This window comes from Microcaecilia unicolor, chromosome 3 (assembly GCF_901765095.1).
Source record: "Microcaecilia unicolor chromosome 3, aMicUni1.1, whole genome shotgun sequence".
NCBI lineage: Eukaryota > Metazoa > Chordata > Amphibia > Gymnophiona > Siphonopidae > Microcaecilia > Microcaecilia unicolor.
In genome coordinates this window covers 379,786,373-379,813,166 of record NC_044033.1, presented here as the reverse complement: position 1 = coordinate 379,813,166, position 26,794 = coordinate 379,786,373, and the positions used below count along the sequence as shown (strand labels likewise).

The 26,794-nt window shown below is 47.0% G+C and overlaps 1 protein-coding gene across 2 annotated transcripts in view; it reads left to right on the top strand.

Annotated features, from left to right (window-relative positions):
- Window positions 1-26,794, top strand: part of DTNB (dystrobrevin beta) — a 425,808-nt gene that overhangs the window by 190,825 nt on the left and 208,189 nt on the right. For both annotated transcript variants that reach the window (XR_003941631.1, XM_030198634.1), the window contains exon 12: window positions 17,574-17,661. Coding sequence is in view for 1 of the 2 variants with exons in the window: in XM_030198634.1 (XP_030054494.1) it covers window positions 17,574-17,661 (88 nt within the window). In the remaining variant the exon portion in view is untranslated. The remainder of the gene's footprint in view (window positions 1-17,573; window positions 17,662-26,794) is intronic.

The window sequence follows — 26,794 nt, the reverse complement described above, 5'->3', positions numbered from 1 at the left end:
TCTTCACTAGCAAAGGCCTTTGCTAGTCCTCGCGCGCCCATGCGCACCGCGCATGCGCGGCCGTCTTCCCGCTTGAACCGGCTCGTGTTCGTCAGTCTTCTTTTGTCCGCGCTCGGTACGGTCGTGTTGCGCCGTTCGTGCCCCGGAGAGTCGACCTTGCGCGTCCCTTTCGACGTGTTTTTGTCTAAAAGTGTTCGGGAAGTGCTCCGGAAGACCCTTTCGGGTTTTTTCCCTTCCCGTAAGTGTTTAGTTTTTGCCCCGGTAAGTTTTCTTTCGTTGTCGGGGTAGGCCTCATTTCGGCCTCGGTCGAGATTTTTCTCCCTCAAAGTTTTGGTGCTCATTTTCGCCATTTCGGCTTTTGACTTCGCCGGCGTGATTTTTCCGCCCATGACATCGAAGCCTTCCAGCGGCTTCAAGAAGTGCACCCAGTGCGCCCGGGTAATCTCGCTTACTGATAGGCACTCCTCGTGTCTTCAGTGTCTGGGGGCCGAGCACCGCCCTCAGAACTGTAGTCTGTGTTCCCTTTTACAAAGGCGGACTCAGGTAGCGAGATTGGCCCAGTGGAACGTTTTGTTCTCGGGCTCTTCGTCGGCATCGGCACCGGGGGTATCGAGTGCATCGACGTCGTCAGCGTCCAGACCATCTTCCTCGGCCGCCAGTGCATCGAGGCATCGGACCTCTGCATCGGCGCTGAGGCATCGGGCGACTGCATCGACGTCGGTGGTACCGGGACCTCGTCTGCTGATGTCGTCGGACGGTGGTGCATCGTCTGGAGTGCAGGTGAGGGCTGTCCACTCCCCTGCTGGTGGCGATGAGCCCTCGGGTGGGTCTCCCCCCATTCTGAGGGCTCCTGCGGTACAGCCCCCCCGAGACCGACCCCCTTCGGTCTCGGCCCCGAGGAAGAGAAGGTTGGATTCTACGTCCTCCTCGTCGGTGCCGGGAAGCTCCGGTGACATGCTTCGGAAGAAATCGAAGAAGCATCGACACCGGTCCCCTTCCCGCGTCGGCACCGAGAGCTCTGGGTCGCCGAGGGAGTCGGCACCCAGTAGGCATCGGCACCGAGAGGACCGCTCACCCTCTGTTCAAGAGGTGTCGATGCGCTCCACTCTGGACAGCCCGGAACAGCCTCCACGCCCGGAACAGGTTCTGACGTCGACGCCTGCATCGACCTCTATGCCTTTCTCTGCAGCCGCTCTGAACGAGAGCCTCAGGGCCGTTCTCCCAGAGATTCTGGGAGAGCTGTTGCGCCCTACCCCTCCGGTACCGGCGGTGCTTGCGCCTCCGGTACCGTCGAGCGTGGCGCCGGCTGGCCCATCGCCCGGGGTGAGGTCCCCGACGTCGGTAAAGCGTGCGGTGCCGACTGCGGCCACCTCCCAGGAGTGCTCCCCGACTACTTCGGCGGAGGGAGCTTCGCCGATGCGGGCGAGGGAGTCTACCTCTCGACGCCCCCATCGTGGACGTGGCTCCACGGAGTCGAGCCGGGTGCGGTTGCAGACACAGGTTCGTGAACTTGTGTCTGACACCGAGGGTGAGGCCTCGTGGGAGGAAGAGGAAGACCCCAGATATTTCTCTGACGAGGAGGCTGAGGATCTTCCTTCTGATCCCACTCCCTCCCCTGAAAGGCAGCTTTCTCCTCCTGAGAGTCTGTCTTTCGCTTCCTTTGTCCGGGAGATGTCTACGGCCATCCCCTTCCCGGTGGTTGTGGAGGACGAGCCCAGGGCTGAAATGTTTGAGCTCCTGGACTATCCTTCTCCACCTAAGGAAGCGTCCACAGTACCCATGCACCATGTCCTCAAAAAGACATTGCTGGCGAACTGGACCAAGCCACTAAGTAATCCCCACATTCCCAAGAAGATCGAGTCCCAGTACCGGATCCATGGGGACCCAGAGCTGATGCGCACTCAGTTGCCTCACGACTCTGGAGTTGTGGATTTGGCCCTAAAGAAGGCTAAGAGTTCTAGGGAGCATGCTTCGGCGCCCCCGGGCAAAGACTCTAGAACCTTAGACTCCTTTGGGAGGAAGGCCTACCATTCTTCTATGCTCGTGGCCAAAATTCAGTCTTACCAGCTCTACACGAGCATACACATGCGGACAATGTGCGGCAGTTGGCGGGCTTGGTTGATGCTCTCCCCCCTGAGCAAGCCAAGCCTTTTCAGGAGGTGGTCAGGCAGCTGAAGGCGTGCAGAAAATTCCTGGCCAGAGGGGTGTATGACACCTTTGATGTTGCGTCCAGGGCCGCTGCTCAAGGTGTGGTGATGCGCAGGCTCTCATGGCTGCATGCCTCCGACCTGGAGAATAGACTCCAGCAGCGGATTGCGGACTCGCCTTGCCGTGCTGATAACATTTTGGAGAGAAAGTCGAACAGGTGGTAGAGCATCTCCACCAGCGGGACACCGCATTCGACAAGTTCTCCCGCCGGCAGCCTTCAGCCTCTACCTCTACAGGTAGAAGATTTTTCGGGGGAAGGAAGACTGTTCCCTACTCTTCTGGCAAGCGTAGGTACAATCCTCCTTCTCGACAGCCTGCGGCCCAGGCTAAGCCCCAGCGCGCTCGCTCTCGTCAGCAGCGTGCGACTCAGCAAGGCCCCTCGGCTCCCCAGCAAAAGCAAGGGGCGAGCTTTTGACTGGCTCCAGCAGAGCATAGCCGCAGTCCAAGTGTCAGTGCCGGACGGCCTGCCAGTCGGAGGGAGGTTGAAAGCTTTTCACCAAAGGTGGCCTCTCATAACCTCCGACCAGTGGGTTCTTCAAATAGTCCGGCAAGGATACACCCTCAATTTGGCCTCAACTCCTCCAAATTGTCCACCGGGAGCTCAGTCTTACAGCTTCCAGCACAAGCAGGTACTTGCAGAGGAACTCTCCGCCCTTCTCAGCGCCAATGCGGTCGAGCCCGTGCCATCCGGGCAGGAAGGGCTGGGATTCTATTCCAGGTACTTCCTTGTGGAAAAGAAAACAGGGGGGATGCGTCCCATCCTAGACCTAAGGGCCCTGAACAAATTTCTCGTAAAAGAAAAGTTCAGGATGCTTTCCCTGGGCACCCTGCTTCCCATGATTCAGGAAAAAGATTGGCTATGCTCTCTGGACTTGAAGGATGCCTACACACACATCCCGATACTGCCAGCTCACAGACAGTATCTGCGATTTCAGCTGGGCACACGTCTCTTCCAGTACTGTGTGCTACCCTTTGGGCTCGCCTCTGCGCCCAGGGTGTTCACAAAGTTCTTGGCTGTGGTAGCAGCGGCACTTCGCAGGCTGGGGGTGCACGTTTCCCATATCTCGACGATTGGCTGGTGAAGAACACATCCGAGGCAGGAGCCCTGCAGTCCATGCAGATGACTATTCGCCTCCTGGAGCTACTGGGGTTTGTGATAAATTATCCAAAGTCCCATCTTCTCCCAGTGCAGAAACTCGTATTCATAGGAGCTCTGCTGGATTCTCGGACGGCTCGCACCTATCTCCCAGAGACAAGAGCCAACAACTTGTTGTCCCTCGTCTCGCGGGTGCGAGCGTCCCAGCAGATCACAGCTCGGCAGATGTTGAGATTGCTGGGCCACATGGCCTCCACAGTTCATGTGACTCCCATGGCCCGCCTTCACATGAGATCTGCTCAATGGACCCTAGCCTCCCAGTGGTATCAGGCCGCTGGGGGTCTAGAAGACGTGATCCACCTGTTTTCTCAAATCCCTGTATTGGTGGACAATCTGGTCCAATTTGACTCTGGGACGTCCTTTCCAAATTCCTCAGCCACAAAAAGTGCTGACCACGGATGCGTCTCTCCTGGGGTGGGGAGCTCATGTCGATGGGCTTCACACCCAAGGAAGCTGGTCCCTCCAGGAACGAGATCTGCAGATCAATCTTCTGGAGTTGCGAGCGATCTGGAACGCTCTGAAGGCTTTCAGAGATCGGCTGTCCCACCAAATTATCCAAATTCAGACAGACAACCAGGTTGCCATGTACTATGTCAACAAGCAGGGGGGCACCGGATCTCGCCCCCTGTGTCAGGAAGCCGTCAGCATGTGGCTCTGGGCTCGCCGTCACGGCATGGTGCTCCAAGCCACATATCTGGCAGGCGTAAACAACAGTCTGGCCGACAGGTTGAGCAGGATTATGCAACCTCACGAGTGGTCGCTCAATTCTCGTGTAGTGCGGCAGATCTTCCAGGTGTGGGGCACCCCCTTGGTAGATCTCTTCGCATCTCGAGCCAACCACAAAGTCCCTCAGTTCTGTTCCAGGCTTCAGGCCCACGGCAGACTGGCATCGGATGCCTTCCTCCTGGACTGGGGGGAGGGCCTGCTGTATGCTTATCCTCCCATACCTCTGGTGGGGAAGATTTTGTTGAAACTCAAGCAAGACCAAGGCACCATGATTCTGATTGCTCCTTTTTGGCCGCGTCAGATCTGGTTCCCTCTTCTTCTGGAGTTGTCCTCCGAAGAACCGTGGAGATTGGAGTGTTTTCCGACCCTCATCACACAGGATGAGGGTGCGCTTCTGCATCCCAACCTCCGGTCCCTGGCTCTCACGGCCTGGATGTTGAGAGCGTAGACTTTGCCTCTTTGGGTCTGTCAGAGGGTGTCTCCCGCATCTTGCTTGCTTCCAGGAAAGATTCCACTAAGAGGAGTTACTTACTTTCTATGGAGGAGGTTTGCCGTCTGGTGTGACAGCAAGGCGCCCTAGATCCTCGCTCCTGTCCTTCACAGACCCTGCTTGATACCTTCTGCACTTGTCTGAGTCTGGTCTCAAGACCAACTCTGTAAGGTTCACCTTAGTGCAATCAGTGCATACCATTACCGTGTGGAAGGTAAGCCGATCTCAGGACAGCCTTTAGTTGTTCGCTTCATGAGAGGTTTGCTTTTGTCAAAGCCCCTGTCAAGCCTCCTACAGTGTCATGGGATCTCAATGTCGTTCTCACCCAGCTGATGAAACCTCCTTTTGAGCCACTGAATTCCTGCCATCTGAAGTACTTGACCTGGAAAGTTCATTTTCTTGGTGGGCAGTTACTTCAGCTCGTAGGAGTCAGTGAGCTTCAGGCCCTGTAGCCCAGGCCCCTTACACAAATTTCATCATAACAGAGTAGTCCTCCGCACTCACCCTAAGTTCTTGCCAAGGTTGTGTCGGAGTTTCCATCTGAACCAGTCAATTGTCTTGCCAACATTCTTTTCCCCCGTCCTCTTCCTGCCCTGCTGAACGTCAGCTGCACACATTGGACTGCAAGAGAGCATTGGCCTTCTATCTGGAGCGGACACAGCCCAACAGACAGTCCGCCCAATTGTTTGTTTCTTTTGATCCCATAGGAGGGGAGTGGCTGTGGGGAAACGCACCATATCCAATTGGCTAGCAGATTGCATTTCCTTCACTTACGCCCAGGCTGGGCTGGCTCTTGAGGGTCACGTCACGGCTCATAATGTTAGAGCCATGGCTGCGTCGGTAGCCCACTTGAAGTCAGCCACCATTGAGAGATTGCAAAGCTGCGACGTGGTCATCTGTCCACACATTCACATCTCATTACTGCCTGCAGCAGGATACCCGACGCGACAGTCGGTTCGGGCAGTCAGTTCTTCAGAACCTGTTTGGGCTTTAGGATCCAACTCCACCCCCCGAGGGCCCTGTTTGTTCTGTTCCAGGCTGCACTCTCAGTTAGTTGGTAAATTTTTTAGGTCAATCTCAGTTATGTCCTCGCCGTTGCGAGGCCCAATTGACCATGGTTGTTGTTTTGAGTGAGCCTGGGGGCTAGGGATACCCCATCAGTGAGAACAAGCAGCCTGCTTGTCCTCGGAGAAAGCGAATGCTACATACCTGTAGAAGGTATTCTCCGAGGACAGCAGGCTGATTGTTCTCACAAACCCGCCCGCCTCCCCTTTGGAGTTGTGTCTTCCCTTGTATTTGTCTTGCTACATACGGGCGGGAAGACGGCCGCGCATGCGCGGTGCGCATGGGCGCGCGAGGACTAGCAAAGGCCTTTGCTAGTGAAGATTCCGATGGAGGGGGCTGCCGTGGACGTCAACCCATCAGTGAGAACAATCAGCCTGCTGTCCTCGGAGAATACCTTCTACAGGTATGTAGCATTCGCTTTATACTCATATCTTGATACTTCCAGATCACAGGAAGTATTTCGGTTTGGCTGGGGATGCACCACTTCTGTATGGGTATTCTCCCATCTATTTTGTGAGGAATACTTTGCTGAAACTCAAGCAAGACTGAGGAACCATGATCCTGATTGCGCAATACTGGCTCAGGCAGATCTGGTTCCCTCTTCTTCTGGAGTTGTATTCCAAAGAATCTTGGAGATTGCGGTGTGTTCTGACCCTCATCATGCAGAACCCTCAATTCTTCTACATCCCAACCTCCATTCTCTGGCCCTCACATCCTGGATGTGAGAGCTTAGAATTTGCTTCCTCGCATCTTCCTGAGAAGGTCTCCTGGGTCTTGCTGCTTCCAGGAGAGATTCCACTAAGAGGTGTACTCTTTCAAATGGAGCAGTTTGCCATCTAATGTGAGGGCAAGACCTTAGACCCCCTTTCTTTCCCTATACAGACCTTGCTTGAATACCTTCTACACCTCTCCGAGTCTGGTCTCAAGACCAATTCTGTAAGAGTTCACCTTAGTGTAATTAGTGCTTACGATTTCCATGTAGGCTTATCTCTGGATAGCCTCTAGTTGTTCGTTTCATGAGAGATTTGCTTTTGACAAAGCCCCCTGTCAAGCCTCCGCTTTTGTCATGGGACCTCAGCATCGTCCTCATCTAGCTGATGAAAGCTGCTTTCAAGCCTCTGGATTCCTGCCATCTGAAGTACTTGTTTTTGGTGGCTGTTACTTCAGCTCGTAGGGTCAATGAACTTCAGGCTCTAATGGCGGATCCACCTCACACTAAATTTTATCATAACAGAGTACTTCTCTGCATGCATCCTGAGTTACTGCCTAAGGTTGTGTCAGAGTTCCATGTGAAACCAGTCAGTCATTCTTTCAACATTCTTTACCAAACCTTAAGCCCATCCTGGTGAAAGAGACTGCAAGTGAACATTGACATTTTACTTAGAGCAGACTAGGCCCTACAAACAGTCCACCCAGTTTTTTTTATTTCTTTTGATCCCAACAGGATGGGGGTTGCCATTGGGAAATGCACAATCTTCAATTGGCTGACAGATTGCATTTTATTCACTTACTAGTAAAAAAGGCCCGTTTCTGACACAAATGAAACGGGCGCTAGCAAGGTTTTCCTCGGAGTGTGTATGTTTGGGAGAGTGTATGTGAGAGTGACTGTTTGAGAGTCAGAGTGAAAGTGTGATTGTGTGAGAGAGAGCGTGAGTCTGGGTGTGAGTGGGTTTGTGAGAGAGTGTGTGTGTGAGAATGAGAGTGTGTGCAAGTGTGTATGTGAGACACAGTGTGAGTGAGAGTGTGTGTGTGTGGGCGAGAGAGAGAGTGTGTGTGAGACACAGATTCTCTGTTTGAGTGAGTGTATGAGACCAAGCGAGTGTGTGAGTGACTGTGTGGCACATAGAGAGTGAATGTGATACAGTGTGAGACAGAGTGTGTGAGAGTGAGAGTCAGAAAGACATTGTATATGAGAGAGAGAGTGTGAGCCGTGCCCTCCCAATCCATGGCCATCTGTCCCCTGCCCCCTCCATTCATCCTTTTCCAGCAATTCCCCTCTGTCCCTGAGCCCTGCCCTCCCAATCCATGGCCATCCATGTTTGTCTGTCACCTGCCCCCTCCATTCATCCCTATCCAGCATTTCCCCTCTCTGCCTGAGGCCTGCCCTGCAATCCATATCCATCCATGCCCATCTGTCCCCTCCATTCATCCCTATGCAGCAATTCCCCTCTCCCTGAGTCCTGCCCTTCCAATCCATGCCCATCCATGCTCATCTGTCACCTGGCCCCTCCATTTTTCCCTATCCAGCATTTCCCCTCTCTGCCTGAGGCCTGCTCTGCAATCCATATCCATCCATGCCCATCTGTCCCCTCCATTCATCCCTATCCAGCAATTCCCCTCTCCCTGAGTCCTGCCCTTGCAATCCATGCCCATCCATGCTCATCTGTCACCTGGCCCCTCCATTTTTCCCTATCCAGCAATTTCCCTCTCTCCCTGAGTCCTGCCCTTCCAATCAATGCCCATCCATGCTCCTCTGTCCCCTGCCGCCTCCATTCATCCTTTTCCAGCAAGTCCCCTCTCGCCCTTCCATGTCCCCCCCCCCCTCGCATCCATGCTACGCTCTCTCCCATGTCCCAGCCTGGCCCGCCCTCTTCTCCCCCCCCCCCTCGCATCCATGCCCCCCCCCCTTCGCATCCTTGCCTCGCATCCATGCCCCCCCCCCTTCGCATCCATGCCCCCCCCCCTTCGCATCCATGCATCCTTTTTTTTTTTTAATTCTTTTAACTTTACCTCCGTGGCGGTTCGTGCAGCGAAGCGTCAGGGAAGGAGGCGGCGCTCCCGACGTCTAGCTTTCCCTTCGCTGTGTTCCGCCTTGTTTTGAAGGCGGAACACAGCGAAGGGAAGGCTAGACGTCGGGAGCGCCGCCTCCTTCCCTGACGTTTCGCTTCCGGATTTGTTTGTTTTGTCGCGAGGGCGGGGCAGAGACGGCAGGCTGAACCCTTCAGCCTCAGCCTGGGAGTGACGTCAGATGGCTTCAAGGCTTCAGGCTTCAAGGCTTCAGGCTTCCGGCTTCAAGTTTCCGGCTTCACAGAACTCAGGCTTCCGGCTTCAAGTTTCCGGCTTCACAGAACGTTGGCTTCAGAACGTTCACGGTGCGTTTTATTATATTAGATGTCCATGCTGGGCTGACTCTTGAGGGTCATGTCAAGGTTGACAGTGTCAGAGCCATGGGTGCGTCGGTAGGCCACTTGAGATCAGCATTCATTGAAGAAATTTGCAAGGCTGAGACGTGGTCTTCAGTCCACATATTCACATCTCACTACTGCCTTGAGTAGGATACCCAACGTGATAGTTGATTTGGACAGACAGTTCTACAGAATTTGTTTGGGGTCTAGAATCCAACTCAGCCCCCCTAGGCCCATTTTGTTGTGTTCCAGGCTGCACTCTCACGCATTTGTATATAGTTCAGGTTGATTACTATTTTGCCTTTGCTGTTGCGAGGTCTAGTTGACCAGTGGTGGTGGTTTTCAGTGAGCCTGGTTGCTAGGGTTTCCCAAATGTGAGAATATGACCTGCTTGTCCTCAGCAAAAGGAAAGATAGTTATGTCCGAGGACAGCAGGCCATTCATTCTCACATACCCTCCCACCTTCTCTTGGAGTTGTTTTCCTTGCTATTTTATTGTACTGATGGTCCCATGCTCTCGCAGTGGGGATGTAGCATGTGTTCTTAAAGCTATACTAGCTTGTTTGAGCTCTGTACTGGGTGACGTGGATGACATCACCCACGTTTGAGAATGATTGGCCTGCTGTCTTCCGAGAATACCTTCTACAGGTAAGTATCTTCGTTTTACCTGAACAAACAAGGAGAAGCAGGTTCTTACTATCTCTGTCGACAAGCAGTCTATATGTGGAGTTTGGCAGCTTCTCAAAGCATCTCTATAAAAGCTGTTTACTTAGCTGGAAAACAAAAACTGCTGTAGCAGACAAATTGAGTAAAGGGAAGGGAATGGACTTCTATACCGCCTTCTGTGGTTTTTCCAAATACATTCAAAGCGGTTTACATATTATGTACAGGTACTTATTTGTACCTGGGACAATGGAGGGTTAAGTGACTTGCCCAGAGTCACAAGGAGCTGCAGTGGGAATCGAACCCAGTTCCCCAGGGTCAGAGTCCGCTGCACTAACCACTAGGCGGCTACTCCTCCTTCACTTTCACAACTACATCATCTCTGTAGTTGTCGAATATTCCAGCAGTGGGGGACCAGTGATACACTTGCTTCTCCTCAAAACAACAAGCTTCCCAGCTTTTGTTCCAGGATATTTGCTTCCAGTTGTACAGCCCTGGATGCCGCCTTACTCCAGTGGGGAACAGACTTTCTATATGCCTTTGCTCCATTACCTCTCATAGGAAAAACCCTTCTCAAACAGCGTTGAGACCAAGGAACCATGATTCTAATTGCTCCCTATTGGCCACTTCAAATCTGGTTTCCTTTTCTCCTAGAATTATCATCCAAAGAACCAATGAGGTTAGATCTTTTTCCAACCCTAATAGCACAGAGCGTGGGGGTCTCTCCTCCATCCAGACCCTCGCTCTCTAGCCCTGACAACGTGGTTCCTGATGACATTGACTTAAACCTTCCTAAAGAAGTCTCTAGGATACCCCTAGCCTCTAAGAAACCTTTTACACAGAAATGTTACCTTTTTAAGTGGATAAGACTTTCTCTCTGGTTTGCAGTCAAAGCAGTCAACCCTACTAGGAACTCCTTTGTATTTTGCCTCAAAACTCAGTCAGAGTACACTTGAGTGCCATTAGTACATTTCACTTCAGTTTATCCCTTGATAGTAAGATTCATGAAAGATTTATTACGTATCAAACCACCGCCTGTGGTTTGGGATCTGAGTGTCATCCTCACGGATCTCATGAAGCCTTTTTTTGAACCACTTCCTTCCTGATCTCTAAAGTTTCTCACATGCAAGATGATATTCTTAATAGCAATTGTACCAGAAAAATAAGCGACCTTCCTCTCTCCCTCTTCTCTCTCTTCATCCTTAGTCTTCTCCCTTTTCTCATTCTGTCTCCCTCTCCCTTTCCTTTCCATTTCCTTCTTTTCTTCCTCTCCCTATTCCTGCTCGTTTCACTCTTTCCTTCTAATGGTCTAGTGGTAGACCCACTTTACACCAGGTTCTACCATGACAGAGTTGTACTCCAAACCCACCCCAAATTCCTCCCTAAAGTGGTATTGGAGTTCTACCTCAGTCAGTCCATTGTACTTCCTATTTACTTTCATAAGCCACACTTTCATCCAGGAGAAGCAGCATGATGATTTACACCCTATATGTGTGTAAATAAAGAAACTGACACCTGTTATAAAAAGAATAATCAAAAAAGTTTTTATTTTTATCTCGACTGCCCTCCGTCGGACAGAAGCAAATGAGGAACACTCATTTGGAAGCAAAGACTGCTTATATTTTACAGAAATATATTTGCTTAGCAGTGATACAAAGATATATATGTGCTTAGCTTTACCCTTGTTTTGCTTTGCTTAAGATACTCCTTTTCTCCTCTGTTTAAATGCACGTACATTCACACTGCACCCAATGTGTACGTCATCAACCCTTTCTCTTTGAAGCTCGTTCTCACATTACATTTCTTATCTTCAAAGGGGTGCAATCAACATTCTTTCTGTTCCCAGCACAAACTTTCTCCCCTCCCCCTTAGACTGTCTCTGCTTCACACCAAGCTGCATCTCAGCTCAAGGTTAATTCTATAACTCCCTCTTCGTTCTATGACTTCATTATTGTTTTCACAAGCCTGTGGACTCATATCTCTTTTTTTTTGCCTTGTACTTCACTGACCATAGGAACTTCATACTATTCAACAGGTTCTCATTATATTTCTGTTCATTATTATTAACAAATCCTCCCTTGAACCTTGAAAAACAAGGTTCACCAAAAATTTCATGGTTATAGTTTTCATCACTGTTAGACTGGGCATCATCCTATAAATAGGTAACACCTCAGGCCGTCCTGGCAATGACAAACATTTTCTATCAAACCACAGAATTTCCGGGAGTCAGTAACCCAGGACAGTTTGGTTCAAAGTCACTGGTGTCAGGTATTATATTCTGTATCTGAGTTACCATGGTCATTTTCAATGAATCTTGGCATGTTCGTCTCCAGCAACTAAGTAAGCAAGGCACACAACATAATAAGAGTCCTGCAACACATATGAAAACAATACATCCAGTCACAATCCCTCTTAACCATGGGCCTAATCCTCCAAACCAATTTTTTATGGTATCCCACCATGACGTGTCCAATATCCCTTCATAATCACTTACTTGAATTCTTGCTAGAGAAAGAATGCGCTGCATTGCATTTATTCATGTGTTACAACATGTAATAGTGATTGTAAGCGTCTGATTGACATACCCATTTCAGCTGCAATGGCAGATCCTGCAAATGGAAGCCATCCAGTGGCTGACAAGGCATCTAGACGTTTCTTGGTCATAGGATATGTACTGTTAATATAATCTAATGCTAATTGTAAAGCTTGATCATCTCCTGTTAAAGCACTAAAGGAGGTACTGGAAACATCTCTTTTACTTCGTTTCTGACTATTAGAACCTTGTGATGTGGCATTTAAGGGAATGATCAAATCAAATAAATTTAGTTGAACAAGAGTGCAGAACTTATAACATGATGGAAGATAAGTGTACAGGATATTATCACATAACAAATAATCCCCTAACCGTAAAGACTGTAGAGAAGTTAGGTTATGATATAAAGCATAGGTTTGAGAAAAAGGAAAAATAGGATTATCTGGTTCCTTAACTGAAGAACAAGCAGTAGGTACAGCAGTAATAGCTTGCATGGAAGAGGCATTAAATTGACATAATGAAAAGAAGAAAGTCAAATTTGTGAGAGTAAGGTTAGTAGAGGTCACATAAGAGGTTGTCAGTGTCCGGTGACAAGTTGTTTTGTTAGCACAGGCTATAGATGTTGCAGTCTGATTTATGACATAGGATCCCTGTAACACAGTCCAATTCCGGGATTGTATGTCATAAGTGTAATTACATAAAACATTAGGTATCTTACCCTGAAGTGAACTAGCATTTATCAGACACCAATAGTTTAGTGCAGGAATAGTATGAGCAAACAAAGAAGGCAGGCGTTGAGTAGTAACATTGGTCCAATATTGCCTATGCTCATGACCCAGACCCAAATAGCAGGTACCATTACTGAAACAGTTATGAATACCTTGCAACTTAATCATAGTATAAGGGTGAACATGTGCTGGAATGGTAGTTACAGAAGTGACAAGTGGAGTGCAAACAATACAGTTAGTCAGATTAAGAGTCTTTGAGGCATGTTGAATTCTCTCAACATATGTATTGAGTCCATAAGTAAGTCCTACCAGCAGACAGATTACAAAAACCTTCATAATTCCTCTGCACTGATGATGTTGTTAATCAATGCCTTCTGGGGGTACAATGGTGGTTTCTATTTGCTCAGGTGGTCCTGGATCAGGAGCCTTGCGTAAATCAGATAGATGTATCCAGGTGGTGTGGTCTGACAATTTTGCTGCTGTGCGAGTTAAATCAGTGATAGTGAATGGTCCCACATAAACTGGATCCTTCCAGGTTTTGTGAGTGAAGTTTTTTCTTAAGACCTGCTGTCCTATGGAAAAGGAAAGAGAGAGATCATCACCTCTGTCCCTACGAGACTGTTTCTGAGTTGGGTTAGCTAAAGACTGAACCAGTTCCATAACAGGTTGCAATTGCTGCCAGTAGACTTGCGGCGTATGCAATGGAGTAACAACAGGCGTTCTCATATGTCTGCCTGTTTGTAATTGAAAAGGTGAAATTTTTAATTTACTCAGTGGCGAGCTACGTATAGACATGAGAGCCACTGGAAGTAGATCATACCAATTGTACTTATTATGTGGAGCCACAGACTCCAAATCATGCAACAATGTTCTCAATTTAGTTTTCAGTATACCATTGTATCGTTCCACCAGACCATTAGAGGTCGGGCTATATACTGACACCTTGCGGTGAGTAATATTCAAGATAGTCTGCAATTCCTGCATAAGTACATTGTTAAAATGTGAACCATTATCTGAAACAATTTTATGTGGACAACCATGTGCTGGCATGATATGTCGAATTAAAGATTGTACAACCACATGAGCTGTCTCCTTGGTACAGGGAAATGCTTCCACCCATCTTGAAAAAGCATCGACCCATAAAAGGATATAGCGTTTACCTTGGATGGGGTGAATCATATCAGTAAAGTCAATATGCCATTCAATACCTGGTCCTGTTGGAGTAGGCAAACATCCTGTGGGTATGGCTGGACCTCTACGGGGAATGGTCACAGCACAAGAAAGACATGTTTTAACAATAGATTCAGCCAATTCTCTAAGATTGGGGTTCCAATACAGTAAAGATAAAGAATCTACCAAAGCTGAAATAGAATCATGGTGCTCACTATGTATTGCAGTAAGTTTAGTAATGGCTTCAGCTGTGGACAAACAAGTTTTTCCAGAAGGATGTATCCAGCCAGTAGAAGTAGAGATACACCCTGTATTTTTCCAGATTGCTTGCTCCAATGGTGTGGGGGGTAAAATAGTCTGAGCAGTACTTTTACCAGTGCGTGTAACAACCATGCATAAGGGAATAGCCTGAGAACTAACAACTTCCGTAGCCGCTGTATCAGCAAGCTGATTACCACGGGCTTCAAAACTGTTAGCTCCTGTATGTGCAGGGATCCAAATAAACGCTGTCTTAACCCCTACAGCCTCACGAGCCTGAAGTAAATCAAAAAGCAATTCCCAATAACGGAGGTGCTGTAAAGTTTTACCATTAGATGTAATAAAACCTCTACGTTGCCATTTCAGGAGATGGTACTGCAATGAGCTAATAACATAAGAACTGTCAGAATATATTACAAACAGGGAAACATTTGAAGGTAAAAGTGAAATGAAGTCAGTGAGATCAGACATGAGCTGTTTTGAAAAGACAGTAGGGCTATCAGTAAAACCTTGAGGCATACGCGTCCAGCGGTATCAACCCAAAGTCAGCACTACATACCTTAGACTGCAAGTGTGCTCTAGTGTTTTATCTGGAACGTCCTCCCAGCTTTTTGCATCCTCAACCCTAACAGATTAGGGATTCCCATCATCAAACGCACTGTCTCTACTTGGCTAGCTGACTGTATCTCCTACACATATTCTCAGGCTGAGCTGACCCTTTATGGCCGTGTCGCTGTTCACAATGTAAGCACCGTGGCGGCTTCAGTAGGCCATTTACACTCTGCATCCATTGAAGACATTTGCAAGGCAGCTATGTGGTCTTCTAGCCACATCTTCATTGCTCACTACTGTCTGAATCAGCATTCTAGGTGGGATAGCCAGTTTGGACAAGCAGTCCTTCAAAATCTTTTTACTACTTAAAAGTCAACTCTGCCCACAGGCCATTTTGTTTCCCACCACGCTCACTATTTAAAATTCATTTATGTTGTGAGCCTGGTAGCTAGGGAGTCCCATATTTGAGAATATTATACCTGGTTGATCTTGGAGAAAGCTATACTAAAAAGTACTTTTATGCTGCAATAACCATACAGTTCTACGCGGTTTACAAATAGTAAGAAACCAGGCATACCTGGGAAATTACAATCAGATTAATAAAACACTACTGAAAAATATATCATACATTAAAATGTTCAAATACAGGAACTTCTCAAATAGCCACATTTTTAGTGCTTTTTAAAATCTTAAAAGACTGTCAAACACTCTTAAGAATTACAGGTAGATCATTCCCGAATTTACCTCCTGTGAAAGAAAACGAGGATTGAAATATTCTTTTATATCTTACAGATATGGAAGAGCTTTCTGTAAGCTGTAAGTTACTTCCTGTAGCAAGTGTTCTCCAAGGACAGCAGGCATGTAGCCTAGTGGTTAGTGCAGCGGACTTTGATCCTGGGGAACTGGGCTCGATTCCCACTGCAGCTCCTTTTGACTGTGGGCAAGTCACTTAACCCTCCATTGCCCCAGGTACCTGTGTATACTATGTAAACCGCTTTGAATGTAGTTGCAAAAACTACAGAAAGGTGGTATATCATCCTATTTCCCTTTCCCTATTCTCACATCCCTCCTGCCTGTTGATGGCTCTCTCATTCTCCCTGTCTCCTCGGCTCGAAACCTTGGGGTCATCTTTGACTCTTCTCTCTCCTTCTCTGCTCACATCCAGCAGACCGCCAAGACCTGTCGTTTCTTTCTTTACAACATCCGTAAAATCCGCCCCTTTCTTTCCAAGCACTCTACCAAAACCCTCATCCACACCCTTGTCACCTCTCGTTTAGACTACTGCAATCTGCTTCTTGCTGGCCTCCCACTTAGTCACCTCTCCAGTCGGTTCAAAACTCTGCTGCCCGTCTCGTCTTCCGCCAGGGTCGCTTTACTCATACTACCCCTCTCCTCAAGTCGCTTCACTGGCTCCCTATCCATTTTCGCATCCTGTTCAAACTTCTTCTACTAACCTATAAATGTACTCACTCTGCTGCTCCCCAGTATCTCTCCACACTCGTCCTTCCCTACACCCCTTCCCGTGCACTCCGCTCCATGGATAAATCCTTCTTATCTGTTCCCTTCTCCACTACTGCCAACTCCAGACTTCGCGCCTTCTGTCTCGCTGCACCCTACGCCTGGAATAAACTTCCTGAGCCCCTAAGTCTTGCCCCTTCCTTGGCCACCTTTAAATCTAGACTGAAAGCCCACCTCTTTAACATTGCTTTTGACTCGTAACCACTTGTAACCACCTGCCTCCACCTAGCCTCCTCCTTCCTGTACACAATAATTGATTTGATTTGCTTACTTTATTTTTTGTCTATTAGATTGTAAGCTCTCTGAGCAGGGACTGTCTTTCTTCTATGTTTGTGCAGCGCTGCATATGCCTTGTAGCGCTATAGAAATGCTAAATAGTAGTAGTAGTAGTAGTAGCCTCCCCTTGAAGTTGTCTTCTTAGCTTTAGTGCTATACTGCTGGCCCTGCGCTCGAGCATCGAGCAGGAAGGCACCCGCACATGTGCGGTGGGGATACTGCTTCAAAGATTGAAAGTGACAGTGCAATTGGTGGTGCCGCACCTGTCTTTGTGGATGATCTCACCCAGATATGAGAATATGTGCCTGCTGTCCTCAGAGAACATCTGTTACTGGTAAGTAACTTAGCTTTGTGGACTGTAGAACATGAAAATCTTCAAAGTTGGGAAAAACTTACATAGTCCCATTCTACTGACACTATAGTACATAAAACTTTCAACATGAAAGTTGCTCTTTTAAACTTTTATAGCCTTTTATTTGTTATTTGTAACCCCACTTTTGGTACCTTTTCATTCAGTGGGTCACATATACATATATAGTTCTGAGGTCTCTCTGTTGTGTTTTAATTTTGATTTCAGAACTTACTTGCACTATAATTTGGTGGCTTATGTGTTTATCTTAAATTTTTATTTACAAGTGTTCATACATAGGGTAAGAAAATTCTGTGCACATCCAGGAATATTCTACATATACTGGTTGCCCTTGGAGTGTGCATACATAAGGTTTCATCTTGTATTCAGTCGCTATGTAGGAAACTCATGTTTTTAATGGTTGTAAATGTGTGATGTTCTTATAACCACAGTGAATACTTGAGAGATGTCTGCCTACTTTTGGTCCAATAGTGAGGTTAATTTTTGTTATCCTGGAAGAAATCATGTCTGTAGCCTTTCAGGACCATGCCTTTCTCTTGTGTACTTTTGAATATATAAAATGCACTATGTAATCAGGCAGGTTATTTTCACACACGAGGAAAGAATTGTGTTTAATCAGTGTTACAAGCACTGTTCATATATGCAGAGTGCACATATGATATGCATTCTTCAAGATGACTGCAGATTATTAATGGTGCTGATTTCAGTATAATTAATTATTTCTTCTTTTTCTCAGTGTGTTGGACAGTCCCAGTCAACTGGATGAAGAACATAGATTGATTGCCAGATATGCTGCCAGGTTGGCAGCAGAAGCCAGCAGTTCTGTAAGTTCTGTGAAAGTTCTTACAGATTTACCATTTCTTATGTTACATAGTACCATGCTGTCGCTGTTCTCCTCCCTCTCCCCCCACCCCACCCCACCCATGTTTTTGGTTGGTAAATGTAACTGCTTTACTTGATTACATTGATTTTCAAACTGTAGGTCAGGACCCCCAAATGGTGTTGCATCAGTGGATGAGATCACAGAAACAGGCCTGACCCTCCGGATCTCCACTGTGCCTAGCAGTAAAATTAAAAGAAGCAGGTGGCACCTTATAGACTAAGCAATTCTTTGAAGCAGGAGCTTTCAAGGACCACTTCATCAGATGCCCAGTAATGGCAGTCAGAATGAGACTTATGAGCCAGGGAATGTTAAGAAACCCTTTGCCTTCCTCCTGTGTAAGCTTCATGTTAGAATGGAAACCATGTAGAGTAATAGGATTTGTGAGCACTCATTGACACACTAGGCCCTATGCTAACTGCTGCTATTGTCTTCATGCTTTGGATAATTGAGGGGGGAGAGGATAGAATGGAGGTCTGCTGCCTTGTTCTCATGGGGTAACAGGAATTTTTAATTGTTAAAGTGCTGCTCCTTGTGATCTTGGGCAGTCACTTAACCCTCCATTGCCTCTGGTACAAACTTAGGGGGACTTTTACTAAGGTGCGCTGGCGTTTTTAGTGCATGCTAAACGCTAGAGACGCCCATAGGAATACATTGGTGTCTTTAGCGTTTAGTGTGTACCTATTTTTAACGCGTGCTAAAAACGCCAGCGCGCCTTAGTAAAAGACTCCCTGAGATTGTAAGCCTTCCAAGGATAGGGTAATACCTAATGTAGTTGAATGTAACTCACTTTGAGATACTACTTGAAAAAAATGTGAGTTTGGGAAGTATGGCTTTATTAGCTCTTCTGGTTTTGGTTCAGCAGATGCTAATTAGAACCTTATTATCAACAGGAGTTCTTTTGGACAATTTAGGACTGTTTGCCTTGATTTGTTGAACCCATGTTCCAGAATTATATCAAATTACCACTTTGACAAGTAATCAGGACTGCAAAGAGATGCCGCCGGGCCCGGGGCAAAAAATGCACGCCCGCCGCTGCTGCCACCTCCACCTGCCCACCACAAACTCCCCCACCACCTGCCCACTGCTGCCACCGCACCCCCGCCTGGTTCAATATTTCTCTTTTTTCCCTCCTCCCCTCGGCAGTGTTCCGGTTGCAGGCAGCCTCAACAAAGAAGCAACTTATCTCTGCTCTGCCTGGCCTCCAACGTGTTTTCTGTGCTGTGTGTCCCGCCCAAGGAGGTTATATTGAGTACAGGAGATGGTACTAGGCTACGTAGCTCATTATATGGGTTGAAGCCAGTAGGCGGCATCACAAGTACACCCAAAACAATAACAAATGCTATTGAAAGTAATAGTAAAAGATTATTAGAAATAATGGACTGCCTATTGATGATCCAACTATAAAAAGTCAAAAGCTGTTCCAGTTGGCTAGGCAGTGCTTTAAAAGATCGAGGACAAAAGATTTTTTTATTTTATTTGACAGCTTTTTAATTTATTTGAAAGCATCCCATATGTAGATATAAATATACTGAATATCACTAAAACAGCTTCAAAAATTATTGTGGCTGGTGGAAACAGTACTAATAAAGGCTTTATTTTGTGCTTATTTTTCTACACTGTTCTATGTAATACATGGCCAAATTTCAGTGAGGATATCCTGTTTACTGATGGGTTTATCCTAACTGTTGTAATCTGCCTTGAAAAGCCTGGTGTTATAAAGATTGGAAGTAAAATTAAACGCTCCTTTCATTGGGGCATTTGGAATCAAATCTTCACCTCATCTCTTTTGTTCAAATGGATTACTCTGTTTTGAGCATGTTTCAGGGACAAATGGTTTTCCTAAGTCAAAATTTTCTTTCATGCACATCTCTCATTTGTTTAACTAAATGGGCTATAAACCCCTATTGCAGTCCGTTGGTTTTCTTATATTTTGTCCTTATGATGATTTATACTGGTCCAAAACTGGAAATACAGTGAGATAGAATAATAGAATTCAGTAATATCCAAAATGTATTAATTAACATAATTGTGTTCACATTTGGATAATAACTGAGAAAATGCTGTTGAAAATTGACTTGAAGAAGAAATAAATATATATCACAGAACTGGAAAATGTGACATATTTAGTCTGACTCTGGACTTCTGCATGAAGGTAGCTCTGCCCTCATTATTTAATATATGTCTTTTAAATAGTAGTAATAAACAATATTAAATGTATTTTTATAATATACCACTGAACTCCACAAAACAAAAGGAACAAATTCCCACAAACCATCTTTCTCTTTTGATCTAGGCACAGGAAAAAAGATTTGAAATGCTCCCAAATTTCAACCTAATTCATGCTTAATTTGGGATATAACTGCCATAAATAAGTAAATAAATAGATAGAAACTCTGAATGTTGAGCACCCGATTCTCATATGTTTTAGTGGCCCTTTACCTAGGAGAAAAAAATCTTTGCACAAATATAACACATGCTAGGGTGTCCTCTCCAATGACACACTGATTACGATTTATGACAAATTACTAACTATGAACAGTTATTCCATTATTATATTCCTCTGTGTACATCTGTATGCTGCACAAGCTGGCATTTTTGAAAATATAAGTAAGATTACATAAAAATGCTACCAACAATAAAGAACGAGAATGTGGATGCAACAGCTCATAGGTTTGTTTGCTTTGTGCTGCGCTGGGAAGGGAAAACATAAACTAACCTAAGTGGCTTCAACTTTTTGATGTCATGCCGCTCCTGTTCTCAGTCAAACTTCCTTGGTCCCGCCTGTGTGGACACAGGGAGTTGTGTCAGAGGAGGCAGGACAAAGCAGAGGAAGGGGAAAGGAAATGGGCCTTTCTGTGGTTTTTGCAACTACATTCTAAGCGGTTTACATATTATATACAGATACTTATTTTGTACCTGGGGCAATGGAGTCTTAAGTGACTTAACACGTCCGAGGCCAGCTGGAGGCAGGTTGCTTTCTTTTTTGATGCAGCCAGTAGTTTTCAGGAACACTGCCGGCGGGAGGATGCTTAAGGCCAGGCCCCCCTTGGAGGTCAGGCTTGGGGAAATTTTGCCCCTCCTGCCCCCCTCTCGGTGGCCCTGGAAGTAATAAGACCATATATAGAAATATTTCTTGAAGCTTTGTATATTTTTATTTTTATCTAAAGAAATCATATAATTTAAAGCTACATACACATCATGTTTTTAATAAAATAATTTGATTTGTTTGAGACATAGGGTTGGAATGAGGGTGGCCACATAGGCTGGAGCTTGATCAACTTTTTTTTATCTTGAATCTCAGCTTTAACTGTCCATAGTTCCTGTTCCTGCTCCTAGCCTGCATTTCTACCTTTAGCTGTTCTGAGTCTACTGGCACTGGTAAATCTGTGCTACTTTCTGCTACATGCTGGCTCCTCATAACTTCCTATTGCAACCATGTGGCTCCTACAGCAGCATGATTTGAACTGCTTGGGAGTCTGTAGAGTAGAACTTTCCAAACTGTGAGTTGGGACCCCAAGTGGGATCACGACCTGAGGCTTTCTATAGGTGCATCATTATTCAGCACATCCAAAGGGAGAGGATCACACAATTTTATTTGGCCTTGATCATGGGGTCACAGCCATTAATTTATTTTTTGATAAGCACTTCTTTTTTTTTAATTTGCATGGTCTTTATTGTCAAATTAAAGAATCAGTACAGAATGCAACAGGAAAGCATTATAAACAAATACATAATTCAAGGCACTACAAGAAACACCAAAGAATAAGATTCCAAACAGCTAAGAACAACACAATAGAACTTCATTATTTTATAGACTTTCAGATTTTCCCCCCAAAATCCCCCAACTCCCTCCTCCCACCTTTCCCCCAGCCTATTCAGTCCACCCAACCACCTTGTTACCAGTCTCTGTCCTCAGTTATACTAAACATTTTTTAGGAAAGGCTCCCAGATCGCATCCCACCTACAGGTTTGGTTACGCCGCACCGCTAGAAGCCTCTCCATCTCACAAACATACCTTAATTTAGAAAGCCATCTCGCTATTGGAGGAGTCTTAGACATTTTCCAACAGGAAGCGATTACAATCCTAGCTGCACTTGTTGCATACCTCGTCAATATCTGCTGGTCATGTGAAAGGCTTGCCTCCTTAACCGAGAACAAGAAAAAGGCTGGGTTCCAAGGAATAGGGCATCCCATCCATTTCTGTAATCGATTCTGAATAGATTTCCAGAATGCCCGTATCTTTACACACGCCCACCACACATGCCCCATAGTGCCCTTAACCCCACAACCCCTCCAGCACTCACCAGACAAGGTGGGGTATATGCGCTGGAGACGCTCCGGCATCAAATACCACCGGAACAGCACCTTGATAGCATTTTCCTTGAAGGGTACATGAGTGGACACTCTCACCGCTGCCCGTTCTATCCTCTCCCACTCAGCCTCCGAGATCTCCATGCCCAGTTCCTTCCGCCAGCCCCCTCTGTGAAGTGTGTATCGTGGCGCCTGCAGTCTAATACAACTGTATAAGCGAGATATTAAACCACTCGTCGCTGTATGCCCTTCACATATTGCTTCCATAGGCAACTTTTCCCTGGCCACCACCTCCCTGATCGCCCGTGTGGTGAGGAAGTGGGTTACTTGTCGATATGCATATTCGTCCCTTCCCACTACCGGGAATCGGGCCACAGCTTCATCGAAAGACAACAATGAATTGCCCTCAAACAACTGCCCCCAGGTTCTCAATCCCTCTCCATACCATCTGGTGAACACTCCTGTTTCAGTCCCAGGGTAGAACATTGGGTTAAATGCTATCGGGGACAGACGTGATAGCATACATTTTTTCCGGGGAAAGAGACTATCCCAGTATGAGAGCGTTACCTGAATGGCTGGACATGCCCCCTCCCCGATTGATCTAAACGGGCTAGGAAGCCACATTAGTGTCTCAAGTGGTCTCGGGCCTGCAGACTGCTGCTCTATGTGTACCCATTGTCTATCGGGATACCCCTGGAACCATTCAATGGCTGCGCGTGCTTGGGCTGCTCGGTAGTACCAGGCCAGGTTAGGCACCCCCAGCCCTCCCCATCTTTTATCCTGATATAAAAGAGCTCGCGATAGACGTGGCCTCTTCCCTGCCCAAATAAAACGTACAATACGATCTTGCAGGGTTGCAAGGAACTTTCTAGGTAGCACTATCGGGAGGACTTGGAATAGGTATAGTAAGCGTGGCAACACATTCATCTTAACAGTAGCTATTCTGCCAAACCATGATAACTCCAAGTCCCCCCATCTGTCCAAGTCAGCCGAAAGAACTCTAGCCAGCCCTTTGTAGTTTGCTGTGAAAAGGTCAGATAGATTAGCTGTTAAATTCACTCCCAAGTAACGGATTCCTTTCGGGGCCCATCTAAAAGCGTAGGATGATTGTAGGGATTCCACCAGCCCTTCAGGTAGTGTTACATTCAGTGCCTCTGATTTCGTCATATTTACCTTAAAGCCAGAGACCTCCGAATATTCACTAATGGCTCTCATAAGATTCGGGAAGACTGCCTGAGGCCGTGTGACAAAAAGCAGCACGTCGTCTGCAAACAAAGCCATTTTATGTTCTCTCCCTGCCACGTTGACCCCAGGAATACCCCTATTTATTCTGACTCTTGAAGCAAAAGGCTCCATGACCATGGCGAACAGCATTGGAGATAAGGGGCAGCCTTGTCGCGTGCCTCTGTGGAGCGTGATCATTTCAGAATTGCCCCCGTTTACCCTCACACATGCTTTAGGGGATTCATAAAAAGCTTGGATCCAGCCTCTAAACCGCGGCCCTATCCCAAATGTTTCCATTACCTTATACATAAACGGCCAATGTACTCTGTCAAAGGCCTTCTCAGCATCTAAGCTGAGAAGGCTCAGAGGCCTCTGGTTTCGCTTGGCCAGGTACATTATATCTATCACACGCCGTATGTTGTCCATTGCCTTCCTGTACGCGACAAACCCCACCTGGTCTGGATGTATTATTGCCGGTAGTAAGGGCGCTAGTCGATTAGCCAATACTTTAGCTAAAATTTTTACATCGGCATTTAATACTGAAATTGGGCGGTAGGAGCCACACTCTGTGGGATCCTTATCTGGCTTTGGCAATACAGCTATCCATGCCTCCATCATGGACGGTGGCAATGGTTCGCCCCTGCCAATCTGATTAAACAGGTCCGCCAGGAGAGGCGCCAATTCCAGAGCAAATTTCTTATAAAATTCATTAGGAAGACCATCCAGCCCCGGAGATTTACAGGAGGGCAGGCCTTGAATAGCTTTTTGAATCTCAATTGGGGTCACTGGTTCTTCCAGCATGGCGCATTGCTGACTTGTCAGTGAAGGTAGCTCACTGCCCTCCAAGTACTCATTAATAGCCTCTTCGGAAGGGTTAATATCTTGCGCGTACAAAGCTTGGTAGAACTCCCCAAAACGCCTACGTATGCTTTCTGAGGTGGATAGCATATCACCCTCCCCATCACGCACATGTGTGATAGCACGATCCATTTTACGCCTCCGTAGCTGCATAGCAAGGAGACGGCCTGCCTTGTTGGTGAACTCATACGAGCTAACTTGCCTCCTCGATTGTAGAAAGCTAAGATGTTCGGAATATAAAGCATCCAATTGCATTCTCGCTCCACGTAATTCCTCCAAAACTATTGGGGAACCTCTAGCCTTATGCTTCTGCTCCAAATGCTTAATTTTCTCCAGACAACTCGCCAACTGCAGCCGTCGAGCCTTCGCTCGTTTACTAGCTATTTGCAGAAAAAAGCCCCTCGAGACCGACTTCATAGCATCCCAGACTATGTTTAATGGTGGCCCCGATTCAATGTTAATTTCCAAATATTCCTTCAACACATGCCTGCAGCCCTCTACCACCTCCGCGTCTAGCAATACATTTGCATTTAATGTCCATCTCTTATCCTTGACCTCAGCCTGAATGCCTGGCACCACCACCCATACCGGTGCGTGGTCCGATATAGTCATACTGCCTATACCCGCCTTTGGGCCTTTCTCAACCAAAGCGAGGTCTAGGAAAATACAGTCAATTCGAGAGTAAGAAGCATGAACCGGCGAATAATATGTATAATCCCTTTCCGTTACGTTGTTCAACCGCCACACGTCCAACACACCCAGGGAGTACGCTAATGAGCCCAATGCTAATGACTCCTTGTTTTCCCTCTGTTTACCATTTCCTGATCTATCTAGGGTTGGGTTCATGACAGCGTTAAAGTCACCTCCCAGAACCTTGTAAGAATGTGGCGAGAGCATTTTTGATCTTAGTGAAGAAGGGCCCCTGATGATCATTTGGCGCATATACAGAGGCCAGAGTCAATTCCACCTGATCCAATACTATGTGTAAAAACAAAAAACGCCCACCCGGGTCTCGCTTAATTCGCTTTACTTGGACTGCAAGCGACGAGTGGATCAACACTGCCACTCCACGTTTTTTGGAGCCGTCAGAGGATGAGGCAAAGAATGCTGTCGGATAGCTAGAGTGAGAGAGGAGTTTTTCATGCACCCTGCGGAGATGTGTCTCCTGCACTAATACTATCTGTGGTTGGAGCTGTGATAACTCCTTAAAAAACTTCTGCCTTTTCTGAGGCATATTCAAGCCTTTGACATTATAAGATATAATTTTTAAATCAACACTCATATTTAGGTATGCATCCCGATTGCGCTTAAAGGAGGTTCAGCAGATCTGGCCTCTTCAGTGGCAGGAGCTTCCTCCTGTACATAGCAAAACTTCCCCCCACCCCCCTCCCTCCCTCTCCCCAACCTCCCCCCGTCCCCCCCTAGCCCACCCTGACCCCCAACTTGAACACCAGCCAGAGGATCTATGTCCCCTGAATGGGATATGAGAAAGTGACCCACCAATTCCCCAGCAACCCAGCCCAACTATCCCCCCGCCCGTCCCGCACCCCTCCTTATCTGCAGCCCTTCCCTCCTCCTTTACTGCCCCATGTTAACATTAAGCATTTATTAAATCCTCCTGTTCAGCTCTTCCATCTATTTCACCACACTTATCTTCCCCTTATTCTACCTGCCTAATGGCCTTATCCCCTCACATTTCCCCTACACCCTCCCCCTTCCCTCTCTTTTGAGCTACACAATTAGCATGATATACAGTAACCTTAACTCAAATACTGACTTTAGAGTCCGTTTTGGCACGCTATAGTTATACCACAGTTGTCCAGCGTATCCCATAGATCACCTCAGGGTGACATGTCTGGCGCCAGCCGATCTCTCTGATCCTCCCAATGTTCATTCAGGTCTCGGATGCCTCTCCTTTTCTTTTTGAGTTGCTCCGTTTGGTGGTCTCAGGAATCCGCTGCCATTTTTGTAATTTTTCTTTCGTCGCTGGCGCCAGCTCCCCCGGGGGCGCTCTCGTTGCAACTAGCCCCGCCGCATGCAGGATTTCCCAAGCCTCCGAAAGCAGTTGGACTCTGTGTTTAGTTCCCTTCAGTTCAAAATTCAGTGAAAACGGGAATCCCCATCTGTATGACGAATGATGTTTAGTTAGCACTTCCAATGCAGGTTTCATCTGGCGTCTCTGTTGTAAAGTATACTGAGACAAGTCCTGGTACACCGAGATCTTGGCTCCATTGTATTCTAATTCCTGCACCTTCCGTGCACGATTGATGATCTGCTCTTTGACCTCATACTTATGGAATCGGGCGATAATATCCCGCGCTCTGCGTTCTTGTCTTTGGCCTAGGGCTCTATGCGCTCTGTCCAGTTCAATCATTATCGCCTCTGCATCGGGTCCCAGTAAGGTGGCGCACAGTGATTTTACTATCTGTGGGACATCTTCTATGTCTCCCCCCTCCGGGACTCCGCGAAAACGGAGGTTATTTCTCCTACCTCTGTTTTCTATATCGTCTAACTTGTATGCTAATTCAGCATTCTTTACTTCCAGGGCCCTGAGTTGGTTGTCGTGCTGCTGCAGAGATTCAGAGTGATCCTCAAGCTTCTGCTCAGCTTCTTCCACTCTGCCCCCCAGCTCCCTAAGGTCCACGCTCATCACCTCCATGCGTTCCAAGATTTCTTCCTTA